The 18,977-nt window shown below is 43.0% G+C and overlaps 1 protein-coding gene across 2 annotated transcripts in view; it reads left to right on the top strand.

Moving 5' to 3' along the window:
- tusc3 (tumor suppressor candidate 3) overlaps positions 1-18,977 on the top strand; it is a 650,020-nt gene that overhangs the window by 448,129 nt on the left and 182,914 nt on the right. For both annotated transcript variants that reach the window (XM_068056826.1, XM_068056758.1), the window contains exon 8: positions 7,901-7,975. In XM_068056826.1, the coding sequence (XP_067912927.1) occupies positions 7,901-7,975 (75 nt within the window). The remainder of the gene's footprint in view (positions 1-7,900; positions 7,976-18,977) is intronic.

Below are 18,977 nucleotides of genomic sequence, written 5' to 3'. Positions count from 1 at the left end.
GGCTAGAAATAGGAAGATGGTGCAGCTAAACATCCAGCTGGAAAGCTGGTGTAGAAGGGAGGGTTTCAGATATCTGGACCATTGGGATCTCTTCAGGGACAGATGGGACCTGTACAAGAAGGACGGGTTGCATCTAAACTGGAGGGGCACAAATATCCTGGCTGCGAGGTTTGCTAGCGTCACTCGGGAGGGTTTAAACTAGTGTGGCAGGGGGGTGGGAACCAGAGCAGTAGGACAGCAAGTGAAATAAATGAGGGGGAACCAGTAAATAAGGCCAGTAAGACTAAAAGGAAGAGCAGGCAGGGAGATGTTGCGGAGCACAGCGGGACTGGTGGTCTGAAGTGCATTTGTTTCAATGCGAGAAGTATAACAGGTAAGGCAGATGAACTTGGAGCTTGGATTAATACTTGGAACTATGATGTCGTTGCTATCAGAGACTTGGTTGAGGGAAGGACAGGATTGGCAGCTAAATGTTCCAGGATTAAGAAGCTTCAGGCGGTATAGAGGGGGATGTAAAAGGGGTGGGGGAGTTGCATTACTTGTTAAGGAGAATATCACAGCTGTACTGTGGGAGGACACCTCGGAGGGGTCGGGCAGCGAGGCAATATGGGTGGAACTCCGGAATAGAAAGGGTGCAGTCATGATGTTGGGGGTTTTCTACAGGCCTCCCAACAGCCAGCAGGAGGTAGAGGAGCAGATATGTAGACAGATTTTGGAAAGATGTAAAGGTAACAGGGTTGTAGTGGTGGGTGATTTTAACTTCCCCAATATTGACTGGGACTCACTTTGTGCTAGGGGCTTCGATGGGGCAGAATTTGTAAGGAAATCCAGGAGGGCTTCTTGAAACAGTATGTAGATAGCCCAACTAGGGATGGGGCCGTACTGGACCTGGTATTGGGGAATGAGCCTGGCCAGGTGGTAGAAGTTTCAGTCGGGGAGCATTTCGGGAGCAGTGACTATAATTCCATAAGTTTTAAGGTACTTGTGGATAAGGATAAGAGTAGTCCTCGGGTGAAGGTGCTAAATTGGGGGAAGGCTAATTATAACAATATTAGGCAGGAACTGAAGAATTTAGATTGGGGGCAGCTGTTTGAGGGTAAATCAACATCTGACATGTGGGAGTCTTTCAAATGTCAGTTGATTAGAATCCAGGACCAGCATGTTCCTGTGAGGAAGAAGGATAAGTTTGGCAAGTTTCAGGTACCTTGGATAACACGGGATATTGTGAGCCTAGTCAAAAAGAAAAAGGAAGCATTTGTAAGGTCTGGAAGTCGAGGAACAGACGAATCCCTTGATGAATATAAAGACAGTAGAAAGGAACTTAAGCAAGGAGTCAGGAGGGCTAAAAAGGGTCATGAAAAGTCATTGGCAAACAGGATTAAGGATAATCCCAAGGCTTTTTATACATATATAAAGAGCAAGAGGGTAACGAGGGAAAGGGTTGGCCTGCTCAAGGACAGAGAAGGGAATCTGTGTGGAGCCAGAGGAAATGGGTGAGGTACTAAATGAGTACTTTGCATCAGTATTCACCAAAGAGAAGGACTTGGTGGATGATGAGCCTAGGGAAGGGAGTGTAGATAGTCTCAGTCATGTTGTTATCAAAAAGGAGGAGGTGTTGGGTGTCTTGCAAAGCATTAAGGTAGATAAGTCCCAAGGGCCTGATGGTATCTACCCCAGAATACTAAGGGAGGCAAGGGAAGAAATTGCTGGGGCCTTGACAGAATGGCAAATGTTCATCCTGGAGTTTAGTTACTAGTGGTGTACCGCAAGGATCTGTTTTGGGGCCACTGCTGTTTGTCATTTTTATAAATGACCTGGAAGAGAGTGTAGAAGGGTGGGTTAGTAAATTTGTGGATGACACTAAGGTCGGTGGAGTTGTGGATAGTGCCGAAGGATGTTGGAGGGTACAGAGGGACATAGATAGGCTGCAGAGCTGGGCTGAGAGATGGCAAATGGAGTTTAATGCGGAAGTGTGAGGTGATTCACTTTGGAAGGAGTAACAGGAATGCAGAGTACTGGGCCAATGGGAAGATTCTTTGAAGTGTAGATGAGCAGAGAGATCTTGGTGTCCAGGTCCATAAATCCCTGAAAGTTGCTACCCAGGTTAATAGGGCTGTTAAGAAGGCATATGGTGTGTTAGCTTTTATTAGTAGGGGGATCGAGTTTCGGAGCCACGAGGTCATGCTGCAGCTGTACAAAACTCTGGTGAGGCCGCACCTGGAGTATTGTGTGCAGTTCTGGTCACCGCATTATAGGAAGGATGTGGAAGCTTTGGTAAGGGTGCAGAGGAGATTTAGCAGGATGTTGCCTGGTATGGAGAGAAGGTCTTACGAGGAAAGGCTGAGGGACTTGAGGTTGTTTTCGTTGGAGAGAAGGAGGAAGAGAGGTGACTTAATAGAGACATATAAGATAATCAGAGGGTTAGATAGGGTGGACAGTGAGAGTCTTTTCCTCGGATGGTGATGGCAAACACGAGGGGACGTAGCTTTAAGTTGAGGGGTGATAGATATAGGACAGATGTTAGAGGTAGTTTCTTTACTCAGAGTAGTAGGGCCGTGGAACGCCCTGCCTGCAACAGTAGTAGACTCGCCAACTTTAAGGGCATTTAAGTGGTCATTGGATAGACATATGGATGAAAATGGAATAGTGCAGGTCAGATGGTTTCACAGGTCGGCGTAACATCGAGGGCCGAAGGGCCTGTACTGCGCTGTAATGTTCTAATAAAATTCTAATAAAAAAAGAAATCTTTGCATCCTCATTGGCTACAGGTGAGGTCCTAGAGGACTGGAGAATAGCCAATGTTGTTCCTTTGTTTAAGAAGGGTAGCAAGGATAATCCAGGAAATTATAGGTCGGTGAGCCTTAGATCAGTGGTAGGGAAATTATTGGAGAGGATTCTTCGGGACAGGATCTACTCCCATTTGGAAACAAACAAACTTATTAGCGAGAGGCAGCATGGTTTTGTGAAGGGAGGTCGTGTCTCACTAATTTGTTTCAGTTTTTTGAGGAAGTGACAAAGATGATTGATGAAGGAAGGGCAGTGGATGTTATCTATATGGACTTCAGTAAAGCCTTTGACAAGGTCCCTCATGGCAGACTTGTACAAAAGGTGAAGTCACATGGGATCAGAGGTGAGCTGGCAAGATGGATACAGAATTGGCTCTGTCACAGAAGACAGAGGGTAGCAGTGGAAGGGTGCTTTTCTGAATGGAGGGATGTGACTAGTGGTGTTCTGCAGGGATCAGTGCTGGGACCTTTGCTGTTTGTAGTATATATAAATGATTTGGAAGAAAATGTAGCTGGTCTGATTAGTAAGTTTGCGGCCGACACAAAGGTTGGTGAAGTTGTGGATAGTGATGAGGATTGTCAGAGGATACAGCAGGATATAGATCGGTTGGAGACTTGGATGGAGAAATGGCAGATGAAGTTTAATCCGGACAAATGTGAGGAAATGCATTTTGGAAGATCTAATGCAGGTGGGAGGTATACAGTAAATGGCAGAACCCTTAGGAGTATTGACAGGCAGAGAGATCTGGGCATACAGGTCATTGAAAGTGGCAACGCAGATGGATAAGGTAGTCAAGAAGGCATACGGCATGCTTGCCTTCATCGGTCGGGGCATAGAGTATAAAAATTGGCAAGTCATGCTGCAGCTGTACAGAACTTTAGTTTGGCCACACTTTGAATATTGCGTGCAATTCTGGTTGCCACACTGCCAGAAGGACGTGGAGGCTTTGGAGAGGGTACAGAAGAGGTTTACCATGATGTCGCCTGGTCTGGAGGGCATTAGCTATGAGGAGAAGTTGGATAAACTCTGTTTTCACTGAAACGACGGAGGTAGAGGGGCGACATGATAGAGCTTTACAAAGTTATGAGCGGCATGGACAGAGTGGATAGTCAGAAGCTTTTTCCCAGGGTGGAAGAGTCAGTCACTGGGGGACATAGGTTTAAGGTGAGAGGGGCAAAGTTTAGAGGGGATGTGCGAGGCAAGTTCTTTACACAGAGGGTGGTGAGTGCCTGGAACTTGCTGCCGGGGGAGGTGGTGGAAGCAGGTATGATAATGACGTTTAAGAGGCATCTTGACAAATACATGAATGGGATGGGAATAGAGGGATATGGTCCCCGGAACTGCAGAAGGTTTTAGTTTAGGCAGGCATCAAGATCGATGCAGGCTTGGAGGGCCGAATGGCCTGTTCCTGTGCTGTACTGTTCTTTGTTCTTATCTCTCTCAGTGATGATGCCTTGTCAGAAAAATTTGGCATGTATGGTGCCAAGAAGTTGAAAAATCCAAGGCATCTCTGTAGATCTTCTTTGCTTGTGAAGTAGGCATATGCCTTACATCTTTGACTTTGCCTGGGTCTGGACGGATTCCACAACCTGAATCGAAGGAGCCAGAGAAATTGATCTGACTTACATTCACCTGGCACTTATTGCTGTTAAAAAATAAGCCCTTCGCGGTGAGCTACTGCCATCAGCAAGTGAAGATTTTGATCACGCTCTTCTTTGATATTGCAGTAATGGGCAAAACATCAGCAATGCATATTCATCCAGGCACGTTTTCTATAGTTCTGTCCATGTGCTACTGAAACAGATCTTGACTGATGGATAAGCCTAAGGGTACTCTCTGGAAGCAATATTTTCCAAATGTTGTTCTGAAGGTGTTGACTTCCTGACATTCCTTATCTAGGTGTACTGAAAAATATCCATGTTTCGCATCCAACTTGGAGAAGAACTTAGCTCCTGTGAACTTGGGATTCAATTCCTCTACTGTTGGAATCTTGTGGGGGCATCTCTTTAGGGAGAGGTTTAGACGCTTCAGATCTGGACATACCCTGATTGCTCCATCCTTCTTTAGCACCCACATGATTGAGCTGCACCAGTCTGTGATGATGCACACAACGGATGATGCCATTGCGTTCCATGTCATCCAACTTGCATTTAAGCTTTTCTTGTACATACACGATGCACTTTCTGGGAGGGTCAATCGATGGAATTGCATCCTCTCTGAGATGCAGTATGATGTCGCCTTTGAAATCTCCGATAGAGTTGAACCTGTCCGGGTACATTTGTTGGAAGTCCTGGACTGACTCAATGCGGGTACCCTTGTTCTCTTCTGTAATGGGTACCTTGGTGATCTTATGGATGGTCACGATGTTGAGGTCCTTACACGCTGGTAGTCCTGCCACTGCTGGTCCACTTGTGCCTACCAGGTAAAATATTTGTGGTTTCCATGCTGACTTTCCATAGCTGCATTGCATTGTTAGTATGCCACTGCAAGGGATGGATGACCCATTGTATGCAGTTAACTTTGCAGTTGTTGGTTCTATCATTAATTTCCAATGACCCTGGTACATATCCTTCAGGATGTTGACTGATAGGATATTTGCACTAGCTCCCATGTCAATCTTAGTCCTGAGTGTGTGTTTGCCAACTTTCTTTGGGCATATGATATTAATAGTAGCAAAAGCTTCCAGTTGTTTGACTTCATTGACCCAATGTGTCAGGATCACAATGTGAAACACCTACTCGTCTTCTGGCTGAGAATTGCTACACTGAGTCTTGCCTCAGGTCTACTTTGCTGTGGACTTCATGTATCGATTTGGGTTTACGCAGGTCTCTGGTGTCTCCTCGCTGCTGCTGTTTGTGTCCTATTGTGACTTTTGGCTGCGTCTTTGGAGCCAGATTTTTTGCATAGGTGGACCCAGTGTCTCATGCCTTGCACAGATCTTGAAATGCAGGGCAACTCTGGTGAGTGGGACAAATCACACTTACCACACAGCTTGCTTGCTTTTTGTGACCTGGTTACCATGTCGCTATTGTCAGCTGCATCTAGTGCTTGCAGATGCTGTTGTCCGGCTACAATGGCTTTGAATTTCCTGTCATCTTCTAACAGCGCATCAATGCTGTGACCTTTCTTTTTCCCCCAAGAGGTCTTTTTGAAACACTTCAATAAATTTTCAGGCTATCACCAGCTCCATTATTAGCTCCAACAGCTCGGTTTCTGAAAGATTGCATTCATTGCCCTTACTACAGCATCTACTGATGAATTGATCTATTGATTCCTGTGGCTGTTGCCTGTCTGACATCAATTCCAGGTGATGAATTCTAAAATTCACTTTTACCCGAAGCTAATCTTCTCGCACTTTCTATATCTTTGTGAGATCTTTCTGGTCCTCTTCAGATATTCCAGATGTATTGATTCTGTATAACCCCTCATTTCCAACTACTGTCAGTATTTTCAGAGCCTAATTCTCCAGTTCTGTAACCGCCTGGTCTATGAAGCATAACTGCATTCTTTGTTTAAAAAGTTTGAACTCTGACAGGATAGCAATGGCCTTCCAGTTCATGCTGGGAAATTTTACATCCATCCTTCTGTTCCTTTTCTGCTCTAGATTTAACTTTGTTCAGTTCTGTGTGTGCCTTCAGCACTGCACTTATGAAGAGTTTTCTATTTGTGGCTTAAAATTTGTTTTAAAACTTGTTCTATTAACTCTGTACTGTTGCTCCTTTAAGAATTTTTTTCTAAGCTAGCTGCTTTGATGGAATGTAACAGGTGCTTGACAGTGTTCTGTTTGTTTGTTTTTCTCTTTCAACCTTCGCTTGTATGGGTACACAGCTGTTTGATAGGCAGTTCAAGGGTTTTCCCCTTTGCTTTTTTTTTTACTAGAGTTTATTAATCTTCACGCTTGACTAGTTTTTTTTTCCAGACTTGGCTGCGTGAATGGAGACTCTACCGTGTGCGGGGTTTCCGCATTTTTTTTTTGGATGCTTCCTGTAATGGCGCTGACCTCGATCAGCCTGAGAGAGAATTGGGATTTCCCTTTTTTTTTTTCATATCTTCCATGGAGCCTTTAAAAAAAATTTTGTAAACCCTTCAAAGCTTTTTTTTTAAAACCGGGATTCCTCGACTGTCAGCATGAGTCACCCGATCACAGGAATTTATTTGCAGCCTGTCCTTCAGTTACTGTCTCCCACAGCTGGAGGTAAGTTTTTTTTTTTCTTCTTTCCTCTGTTTGGGCCAGTATAGCTTTTGAACTTAAAATAAAAACAAGAAATGCTGGAACCACTCAGCAGGTCTGGCAGCATCTGTGGAAAGAGAAGCAGAGTTAACGTTTCGGGTCAGTGACCCTTCTTCGGAACTGACCCGAAACGTTAACTCTGCTTCTCTTTCCACAGATGCTGCCAGACCTGCTGAGTGGTTCCAGCATTTCTTGTTTTTATTTCAGATTTCCAGCATCTGCAGTATTTTGCTTTTATTTTAGCTTTCGAACTTTCTGTCTTTTGGCTGTCGGAAGGGTCGCTTTCACTGCAGTTCTACTGGGGGTCTTTAAACTTATATCTTGTCTTTTCACCACCGCTGTCACCATATGATGAGTTTCTTTGTGTTATCTTAAGCAACACAATGAGGTCGATGGATTCCAGCTCCTTGAAGAATCCTAGAAGATTTATTAATGGCTAAAGTAGCATGTACAATACAGAGCAAACTATACACACAACCTTTGTCCAGGGTGTTAGTGTGCAGAGTCACCAGGGCTTCTAGTCACATGACTACATCCTGGTACTTAGCTCATTAGCATACTGAGTTCTGAAAGGGACATCACTCTTAAAGCAATCATCCAACAGCAGAATGTAAAATGATTCAACAAGTAATTTCAGAATTGAATCTCTATTTTAATGAGTTTAAGTGATTTATTTTCTCTGTGAACTGTGCATTTTAGAATTAATACTTAAAAGGAGAGTTTAAATCAGTCATAATTTGCATCTAATAATTGGTGAAGTAAAATGCAGGCATTTTTAGTGTGAGTGTTTAAAGAACTGAGAAAAAGCTAACTTACTTTGGAAGTGTACCTATGTGGCATTCTGTGGGAAGCACAGTTCTGTTTCCTTGACGACAACTGCAGATGCTGCCATCACCATGGGAATGGTTCTTCTAAATGAAGCTGCAACATCCAAAGGCGACGTAGGCAAAAGACGAAGTAAGTTATGCCAGCAGTTTATATCTCAGTGCTTTTACTTGTACTTATTTTTTGAATGGAAAAAACATTTCAAGCAGTAAAGTGTTGAATGAGACATGAAATCAACTACTTTGTAAGTTGATCTAATTTGAAGTGTGAATACTGGCTTTATTCCTCCTATTTATTTACCTTTTTATTCTTTTACTTGATGGTGTGTCTACTACAGAGATTGCCAAGGAATTTCATAATTTTAACCATCTAACAACAGTACTCAAAGCATTCGGGTGAGGGTCTTAATGCTTGACAATCATAATATTAAGTGAAGATGAGAATTAACAGTCTTTGTGAGGCAAAATTTGATAGCCCCCCAAATCAGACATCGGGACCACGATGCTGTGATTCACCCATGTCGATTCAAAGTAATGCAGGCAGGACACAGACTTTGTGCTGTCTGTTAACTTAATGATTGTCCAGTGCAGCTCAGCACTGAGTGCGCTGTTGAGTGACTGCATGTCCCAGCAGGGGGCCCAAGTTTGTGCGAGGCTACCACCACTTAAAGCTAGCCAACACTACTTAAAGTTAACTTTCACCTCTTAAAAGGTGAGATGCATTCTTGCAGCAGAAGGGGCTGGAAGTGGTGAAAGAGGAGTTAAAGACCAGGAAAAATGTTAGAAAATGGTGCAACAGGTCAGAGAGGTTGACCAAGGTTCTCAGATGCAGCGCTGGAAACCTTAGTGCAAGAGGTACACAAGAGGAGAAAGATTGCTTTCTCTCAGGGGACCAGGAGACCCTCCAGGCAGATAATAAGAAAGCAGTGGGAACAGGTTGTGGGCAATGTCAGCAGTCTAGCCCCAAGGACTTGGATACAGTGCCGCAAGAAGTTTAATGACCTCAAGCAAGTGATCAAGGTCATTGAATTCATCTTCACGTGCCATATTCTTCCAAATGCACCACTAGCCTTACACACTGCACCATTCAGCACACCCCCTTCACTTGTCTAACAGCAATGTTTATCATGCCTCACGTTTATAGCCTTATCCATACACAGGTAGCACTGCTGTAAGTCACGCACTCACATTTCATAGCTTGCACACATTGCCATCTATTCAACTGTGGCATGCACATCACCCAAACACAGTGCACCACATTCACTGACACTTCCCTCTCTCTTTCAAGACAAGATGACCCACAATCAGGCAGAAATACCTAACCGGCAGGGGGCAGGCACAGCTGCATGTCCTCACCCCAATGGAAGAGACAATGCTGGAAATCATTAGTGCAACCACGACTGAGGTTGGGACCAGTGGTAGGTCTGAAATCAACATGGATCATGGTATGCTCCTACCTAATCCTCCTTCTCACATTCCGCTTCCCGCTCATCCAATAATCTCCTCTGATTTACAAGCTGCAGATGGTGTAACCATGCACATTTTGCTTTCCCTCCTTTCTTTCACCAGGCCAGGCAGTGGTGTAGGAAGACAAATCCTTAAGGTACAAGAGACTATTAAATAAGAAACACCATCACTTGATCTCATACTGGTATGTGCATACGTTAGAGGATAACCTAGGGTCTGGATCAGCACGTGGTGAGCCACCGGGGCATGAGTGGACTGCAGCCAGGGCAGGGGGAAAAAGTAACATGGGTGCAAGCTTGATGGAGTACAACGTTGCACACGAGTTCTGCTGCAGATGACGCAGATGAGGCTTTGATGGAGTGGCGCATAGAAAAAGGCTGAGGTGCAGGTACATGGAAATGCTTGATGCATTGGCAGGCCTGCCAGAGAGCCTGCTATCATTGTCAAAGATCATGTAGGTGCCTGGTTCCAGATTGGCACAAGGCTTAACCCAGAGCTTAGTACCCATCCTTTCCAGCATGGAAATGCTGGCCAACTCCATAAGAGCACTTGAGGACACAACCATAGTCACTGATGGCCAATGTCTCAGCTTCCATTGCAGCAGAAGTAGAAGCTACCCAGTGTCTGAGTGCTTCTATGGAAACTCAGGCTGAGGTCATGAATCTCAGCTGGTTGACATGCAGGCTCAGATTGCTGCCATCATGGCTGCAGATACCAGGACAAAGGGGGCTTGCAAGGTCTCACAGAAGTCCAGCAATCTGTCTTCCAGCAGATTATGAGGATTGCTGAGGTGCCACCCTTGGACAGTGCTAGTGGAGCATGAATCTGCTGTCCTTGGGATGACAGCATTCTTGGACCTACCTCTGCCACTCCACCAGTGCCCTTGTTGCTTGCCAGCCAGCCCAGAGTGCTGCCGCCCATGCCAAGGTGGTGAGACCAAAGCCAAGCTTCCTAGCCCAGAATTGCTCATGTTCGTCCTGCAAGGCCCCCCTCCCCCAACCCCAATGAGACCAGCTATGCTGCAGTTGCTGGAGTAGCACTGTGTGGAATCACTAGGCCAGGTACATGTACCCACAGGAGAGGCACTAAGTGAATGCACAAGTGTGATTAGTCGGGCATTATATGGAATTTGGATGTTTTATTGGATAAAGTTGTTATGGAATAGTTGTTTGGTGGTGGCTTTTATTTCAGGAATATGGCCAAGAGAGCACTGTGAGGATGCATAAATGAGGGATGGTAAGGTGTTGGTTTGTGGTCCGAGGGGATCTGGGGTTGGATTCACGAGAACCGGAGTCGAGTAAGAAGAATATAAGAATTAGGAGCAGAAGTAGGCAATTTGCTCCTTTGAGCCTGCTCCATCATTCATTACAATTACAATTATGTCACAATTCCACCTTCCCACACTATCCCCATATTCCTTAATTCCCTTAGTATCCAAAAGTCTATTAATCTCCAAAATGAATATATTCAATTACTGAGCATCCATCGTACTCTGGGGCCAAGAATCCCAATGATCCACAAATCTTTAGGGAAAAAAAATCTCCTCATCTCAGTCATAAATGGCCGACCTCCTATTCTGAAACTGTGACTTCTTGTTCTAGACTTTCTAGCAGGAGAAACATCCTCCAAGCATCCTATCAAGACCCTTAAAAAATGTTTTTGCTTCATGAGATCACCTCTCATTCTTCTAAATTTCAGGGAACATAGGCCCCGTCTCTTCAATATCTCCTCATAGGACAAACCCTTAGCCCAGGAATCAGTCTGTTGATATTGGGGAACTTTGTTCCAATTGATATTTGGACAATTAATGTTAGAGTAAAGGGTAAAGACAGGGAGGAATTTCTGAAAAGTGTTCAGGAGAACTTCCTTGACCAGTATGTTCTCGGTCCAATTAGGAAAGAGGCATTGCTGGATCTGGTGCTGGGGAATGAGGTTGGCCAAGTGCGCCAAGTGGGTGAACACTTGGGTAAGAGTGATCATCATATCATAAGGTTTAGATTAGTAATGGAGAGAAACAAGGAACAATCTAAAATAGAACTTCTAAATTGGAAGAGGGTTAACTTCTATGGGATGAGGGGGGATATGGCCAGATACAATGGAACCAAAGATTGACAGGAAAATTTGTAACGTAACAATGGGTGATCTTTAAAGAGAAATTGTTTCAGGTATAAACTAGGCACATTTCAACAAGGATGAAAGGTCTTGGATGAGGGAGATAGAGAATAAGAGGAAAACAAATAGAGGCTGTATGATGCATGTCAAGTGAATTCTTCAAGTGAGAACCAGGCAAAATACAATAAGCTGAGAGGGAAAGTGAAGAGGCAAATAAGACTGGCAGAGACAGAATATGAGAATAGAATGGCAATTAACATAAAAGGGAACCCAAAAATATTCCAGAGACATGTAAATAGTAAGCGGGTAGTCAGAGGTGGGATCGGGCCTATTAGGAACAAAGAGGGCAACATATGCTGAAAGGCATAGGGCAAGGCTAGAATACTTAATGAATATTTTGTATCAGTGTTTACTAAGGAAGAGGATACTGACGAAATAGCAGTAGAAGCGGAGATGGTAGGGGTAATGGTTGGGATGAAAATTGATGGGAAGGCAGTACTGGAAAGGCTGGCTATGCTTAGAGTGGATAAGTCGCCTGGTCCAGATGGTTTTCATCCCAGGTTGCTAAAGAAAGTGGGAGTCGACATAGCAGAAGGGTTAGCTGTAATCTTCCAATCATCCCCAGATATGCGAGACACGGCAGGATTGGAAAGTGGCACGTGTTGCACCCTTTTTCAAGAAAGGATGTAAGTACATTGCTAGTAACTACAGGCCGGTCAGTTTAACATCAGTGGTAAATAAGGTTTTAGAAACAATCAAAGAATCAGACACTTGGAAAGGCCTCTGCTATTTCCTTATTCCTATTACAATTCCTCCTGTCTCTGCTGGTCAGGGACACACATTTACTTTCACTAATCTCTTCCTCTCTACATATCTATAGAAACTTTTACAATCCATGGCTGGGATTTTGTTGAGCTAACAATGTCGGGCTCCGTGGCAGGGACGGAGGTGGGGGGCGGCCGGAAGATCACAGGATTGCCGAGCCCGATCTTCCTGGGGGTGGCGAGGCGACAGGACCCAACTTTCAATATTTAAATAAAGGAAATGAATAAATTAGCATACCTTTCACTGCAATCTTACCGGCTGGCCACGATCTTCCGTACGGCAGCCGGCTCTCTCACACCTTCACTTTCCCGTCCAGGGAAAGCTGGCACCACCGAGGTGAGGAAGGTGGAACTTGGGATTTTTAGAGTAGTTGGGGTTGGGCAGCCCTTTATAAATGGCACCAGTACCTGCACAGAGGCAGCTGATGCTATTGCCAGTGTTGCAGAACCCGCCCACACCACGTGATTGCGGGGGGGCAGGCCGCCCCGCATATTTAGATGGGCCACCGCATGCTCCTGGCTGCGGGAGAATAAAATTAAGCCCCATTTTTATGCCTCTTGCTAGTTTATTCTCATTCTGTTTTCTATCACTTTATCAATTTTGTGGTCATTCTTTTCTAAAATCCTCAGTCCTCAGGCTTACTACCATTTTCTGCAACATTATAAACCTCTTCCTTTAACCTTATACTATCTTTAACTTATTTTGTTAGCCACTGGCTGAGCAGAAATTTCATCCAACTAAATATTGGGAAGCTTGAAGCTGTTATCTTCAGCAATGTTCCCTTTAAAATTTAGTTGTTGTGTAATGGCCCGTTATTTTCAGTGCATGGTCCTTGTAAATTTTTTTGCACGGTTTCGCGCACACATTATTTATCACAGAGCAAGGCCTGCGCAGTATCTTGCAAGCTGCTGTGCAGCTGCACACACATGAAGCTTAGTGGGAACAGTGGTATTCAGTCCCCTCTCCAAACTCCATTTCCCAGCTACCTACTCCATACATCTCCCTGGCACCTGTCTAAGTCTAAACCAGACTGTTCACAACCTTGGTGTCATATTTGACCCACAATGAACTTCCAACCACATATCCATAACATCAGTAAGACTGCCAATTTCTACTTTCATAACATCTGGCTTCACCACACCTCTGCTCATCTGCTGCTGAAACCCTTATCCATACCTTTGCTACTTCTAGACTTGATTATTCCAATGCGCTCCTGATCAACCTCTCACCGTCTACCCTTTTGGTCATCCAAACTCTGCTGCCTGTATCCTTACACCAAGTCCCATTCACCTATGACCCCTGTGCTCGCTGAACTACATTGGCTCCCGGATAAGTAACACCTCAATTTAAAAATTCTCATTCTTGTATTCTAATCCCTCCATGGCCTTGCCTCTTCCTATCTTTGTAATCTCCTCCAGCCCCGCAAACCTCCGAAATATCTGCACTGATCTAATTCTGATCTCTTGGACATCCTTGATTTTATTGCTCCACCATTTGTGGACAGGCCTTCAGCTGCCTATACCCTAAGCTCTGGATTTCCCACCCTAAACCTCTTCAACTATCTACTGCTCTTTCTTCCTTTAAGACATTCCTTAAAACCTACCTCTTTGACCAAATTTTTGGCCATTTGCCTTAATATCGCCTCATGTGGCTTGGTGTCTAATTTGGCTATATAACACTCCTGCGAAGTGCCTTGGGATGTTTTATGATGTTAAGGGCACAATAAATTGTTGTTGTTGAGATACACAGTTACTTGTCCTGTTCTCAGCCTCCAGTTGCCCAGTTTTCTTCAATGCGATGCACTTTCAGCAATCTGCCATGCAAAAATAAAAACCTAAACATTTAAAGGCAAGTATCACTAATAGCAGATGCCATTAGATGTCCAGCTGCAGCAAAATGTGGCCTTCTGTTAAATCTGTATGGTGAATCTGCTTGAAAAATGCTTTTTGGAACAAATTCTTCCAATTTGTATTTAATACCATTTTTAATACAGAAGACAATTTGAACATTCATCAAAGCCTAATAAAGGATGTTTAGTTTATTGTAATGCAGTAGCGCAGTGACAATTGGAAGAATGCAAATGTAATAATTTAGCACACATTGAGAAGTTTTAAAAATATCACACAAGACAGGAGGGATGACATTTGGCTCTTTTTGTCTCTGCTGACTTTATATTCCATCAGGAATCTGATTTTAGCTGTCTCATTTTCCTACTTTTCCCCATATTAATCTTTTTTAAAGTTATTATCCGGTGCCTTTTTGAATGTTGCAATCTATTTAACCTTAATCACTTGGCATGAAAAACTTTTTTTCTAACTCCCTGCTTATGTATCTGTACGTTTTCTTGTTATCATGGCTTCTGAAATTGTCGACTGCGAGAAATAATTTATCAATATTCATTTTGTTTATTCCTTTTATCATTTTGAACAGCACTGCCAAATGCCACCCTCTATTCACACAGATTAAGAAAATAGAGTCCTTGAGTTGAATTTTAATATTTTGACCTGCTCACGGCAGGGAAGGCCACCATTGTGTCAGGAATATGGTCGTTTGAGCAGCACATTTGTCTATGTTTTAAGTAAAAATAAAATATACTCCAACACACAGAAATAAGTTAGAGTGGGGAAGGATAGATTGGTTGAATTAGAGTCCAGAGAAATAAAAGGGGTATATAGCCTGTGGAGGTTGGTGACCTGGCTGGCTTCAGGCTGAATTCAGTGGACCTGTGACTTTCCTTAAGGGGTCCAGAGGCTTCTGGTTTGAAGATGTGGACGTTGATTCAGTGGCTCTCTGGGAGACAATAGTGTGGCTGATCTTCGAGAGGGGGTCTCTGTCAGTTCTTTCCACAAAGTTCTCCACTCTCAGTACCTCCCGCTTTAGATTTAAGTCATTAAGCACAGTGAGCATCGATCGATGAACAGACTAACATAATCAAACAGATCAATTAAACCACTGTACACTACAATCTGAAGCTGGGATTATGCCTCATGGTCAGCAGACAGAATTCAAAGCTTGCAAGGATTGAGTGGTTTGTCTCTACCAATTTAATATTCAGGTTTCCAGCCAGTGGATTAAATAAATAATCATTCGACCTAGCATGTTTTCATGACAGCCTGCAGAGAAATATTGTTCCCAGAGGATGCAGGATGAAACCTGCCTTGGAAACGATGAAGGCATGACTGGCATAAGTGGCAGAGGAGGTGTCTTGCTCATGGATACTGTGCCGCACGAGGTTCAATTACCTCATCAAGGAAGGAAAGGCAAGTGACATGCCATATTCAAGTGCAACCCCTCACAATCCGACTTCCCCAGCCTTTTCCTGCACCACTTCTCAGAACTTGCAGGTGCACCCATTCCTCTCTTTCAAGGCACATCCTCACATCCTCATCTGACCAGCCACCACTGACATTCACCCTCATCTTATTGCCACGTCACAACTATCCCTCACAGTTACACTCCACAAATGTTGTCCTTCCATCTTCTCAACACATTCCATTTCTCTCACACATAACATTTTTCTTTCTCTCCTTGCAGGAACAGGGTGCAGAACACCAGGGAGAGACAGAGAACTGGGGGTGGCCCTCTAGTCATCACAATCTTGGCTGCCATAGAAGAGGAGGCAATGAAAATTAGCAGAGTGTTGGGATGCATAGTCATTGCCAGTGAGAGATGGGGGTCAGAATTGGATAACACACAGCCATATGGTGTAAACACTCACTCAAATTGACTTGATGACTGAGAACCCTCTCACCTTGTCAGTTCTAATGGCCACAGGAGAGGTACCAGAGGACTGCAGGACAGTGAATGTGGTGCCATTATTCAAGAGGGTAGCAGCGATAAACCAGGTAATTACAGGCCAGTGAGTCTAACATCAGTGGTAGGGAAACTATTGGAAAGAATTCTGAGGGACAGGATTAATCTCTACTTGGAGAGGCAGGGATTAATCAGGGATAGTCAGGATGGCTTTGTTAGGGGGAGATCGTGTCTAACAGCCTTGATTGAATTTTTCGAGGAGGTGACTAGATGTGTAGATGAGGGTAAGGCAGGTGATGTAGTCTACATGGACTTCTGTGAGGCTTTTGATAAGGTCCCGCATGGGAGATTGGTTAAGAAGGTAAGAGCCCATGGGATCCAAGGCAAATTGGATCCAAAATTGGCTTAGTGGCAGGAGGCAGAGAGTGGTGGTCGAGGGTTGTTTGTGCGAGTGGGAGCCTGTGACCAGTAGTGTACCGCAGGGATCGGTGCTGGTACCCTTGCTGTTTCTAGTGTGCATTAATGATTTAGACGTGAATATAGGAGGTATGATCAATAAGTTCGCAGATGACACAAATTGGTGGTGTTGTAAATAGTGAGAAGGAAAGCCTTAGATTACAGGAAGATATAGATGGGCGCGGAGAAGTGGCAAATGGAATTTAATCCTGAGAAGTGTGAGGTGATGCATCTTGGGAGGACTAACAAGGCAAGGGAATATGCAATGGATGGTAGGACTCTAGGAAGTACAGAGGGTTGGAGGGATCTTGGTGTACTTGTCCATAGATCACTGAAGGCAGCAGCATGGGTAGATAAGGTAGTTATCCCTTTATAGTTTCCTCATCTTCATCAGATTTCCAGCATCTGCAGTGTTTTGCTTTTGTTATGATAACTTATGCAGATTTTTTTCCTACCTTCATTATGCTGACTTGCTCCAGTTCATTAAACCAGAATCAACTCCAGTATTATGTCTTTCCTTGTAAGTCTTTTGTGTGCTGACTTAGAAAAATCCAGGGCTTCTCTAAAGTGTAAGTTTAACAAATAATAATTAAGATAAAAGATGCCAGGCTTGATTCCTGAATTAGACCCTTGAACAGAGAGATTCCTAGTCTGTACCATGCAATGGCATTTAACACATCGCCTTCTAAAGGGCAATTAGGGATAGGCAATAAATGCTGTCCGAGCCAGCGAAACCCACATCCCAAGAACAAATTTTTTAAAAATCACTATCCCAGTTATGGTAATAACCCTGTTCCTACAATTAAATATAGGGTCTGTGTTGCTGGCCAGAAGCGATTGGAAGTTCTGTTCTCCCACACTTCTGCTGGTTGAATGGGGACTCCAGAATTTCAGGCACGTATTGTTTATGACTTTCTCACCAGTCATGAACCCATTTAAATCATTCTGCTTCATAGCTTGCTTTGAAATGGCTCTCAAAAGGTAACTTCTTAAAGAAAATTAATTGTATTCAATGTATCACCTCTTTACAAATTCTGTAAAATAATTATTGTTAGACTCAAAGTTAACATTAATTTCCATTGTAAGGTCACAAAGTTTTCTCTGTCAAAATGAAATAAATCTTCAGAGGATTGTACAATCTATTGCACCCGTCACAAAATAAATGCCTTCATGAGAGAACATGAGGGGAGACTCTTGGCAAAGAAAGAAAGTAATGAATGGTAGAAAGTGATAAAATACAGCTGCAATTACACTTCTCCGTTCAAGTGCCAAGCAAAGCCAACTGAGCTGCAATTTTATATATAATGACATCATCTGAACCCCTTGATTAATGAATTTTACTACTTACCACAATAATTCATTATTCTAACTAATTTTAATTTAGGTGAACATTTTTGGAGTTTGAATACACAATGCACTCTACTGCAGCATTTTAATTTCCCCTGTTACAGCCTTTAGAAATGCTAATCTATTCATTGTTCATTACAGCAGTTCATGTTTAAGATGTTAAAAAATCAGTCTAGCCAGTGGAAATGTCGTGGTTCAAGCTCTAAACAGCATTACTATTGAGAATGTAAAGCAGCAGTTTTCTAACTAAATTTGTTTTTGTCCTGCAGCTTGCTTTGAATGCCATCTCTATATTTGTATAAATATGTCACAGTTGCAATAAATCAATTTCTAAAGAGGAATGGTGCACCTTGTTAACTACAAATCCACTTTTGATTGTGGTCATTGTTAGTTTTAAGAGTGATTTTAGGAGCCCTGGAAGAACGGTAGGAAAGGAAACTGCATTTTATACATCATAAGTTTTTTTTAATAGTTACAGAAAGAAAGCAAAACCCTGGTTCACGTACATTGAGCTATGACAACTTCAGTAATTGTATCACTTCTGCTGAAGGTAGAGAAAATCTTATGCTATTGTATGATAAAAAGCATTTCAATAAAGAGCAGGATTAGAACAGACACAATTATACACATTATCTGACTATGCTGAACATAGTTGTTAGTTGCTCGACACTGTCCACATATTTCCAATTGTCTAACTCTTTTGTACATTGGTGTGGCATTGCTTCAGGCTTTTGCTAAGTCTCAGGTGGAACCTCAGACCTGTCATATAGAATAATGTAATAAGGATCCCCACTACTTTGTGGGGAAAAAATAACAGCTAACAAAACAAACTAGCGAAAATATTCTCAATTAGTTTATATAAATTGTACCATCTTTACACACCAAAATTAAATGTCTAATTCGTATAAATCATGGTCAGCATTTATTATTCGGTGAAATACATCAATTTTGCTTTTCTACATAAATTTACAAATGGAAAAATTAATGCTAGTTTTGCAAAGTAAAGAGAATTGGGATGACAATGAACTTATGCTAATTTTATTTCTTTGGTATATTTTATTAAACATGTGAGAATTTCTGCATTTATCTTATTTAATTTGTTTTTGACAGATTCAGTTGGAATATCAATGTCATCAGCATGAATATTTGTTTGTGACGACATCAATGAATGATAT

Source organism: Heterodontus francisci, chromosome 1, assembly GCF_036365525.1.
Source record: "Heterodontus francisci isolate sHetFra1 chromosome 1, sHetFra1.hap1, whole genome shotgun sequence".
NCBI lineage: Eukaryota > Metazoa > Chordata > Chondrichthyes > Heterodontiformes > Heterodontidae > Heterodontus > Heterodontus francisci.
This window is presented reverse-complemented; position numbering and strand designations above follow the sequence as displayed.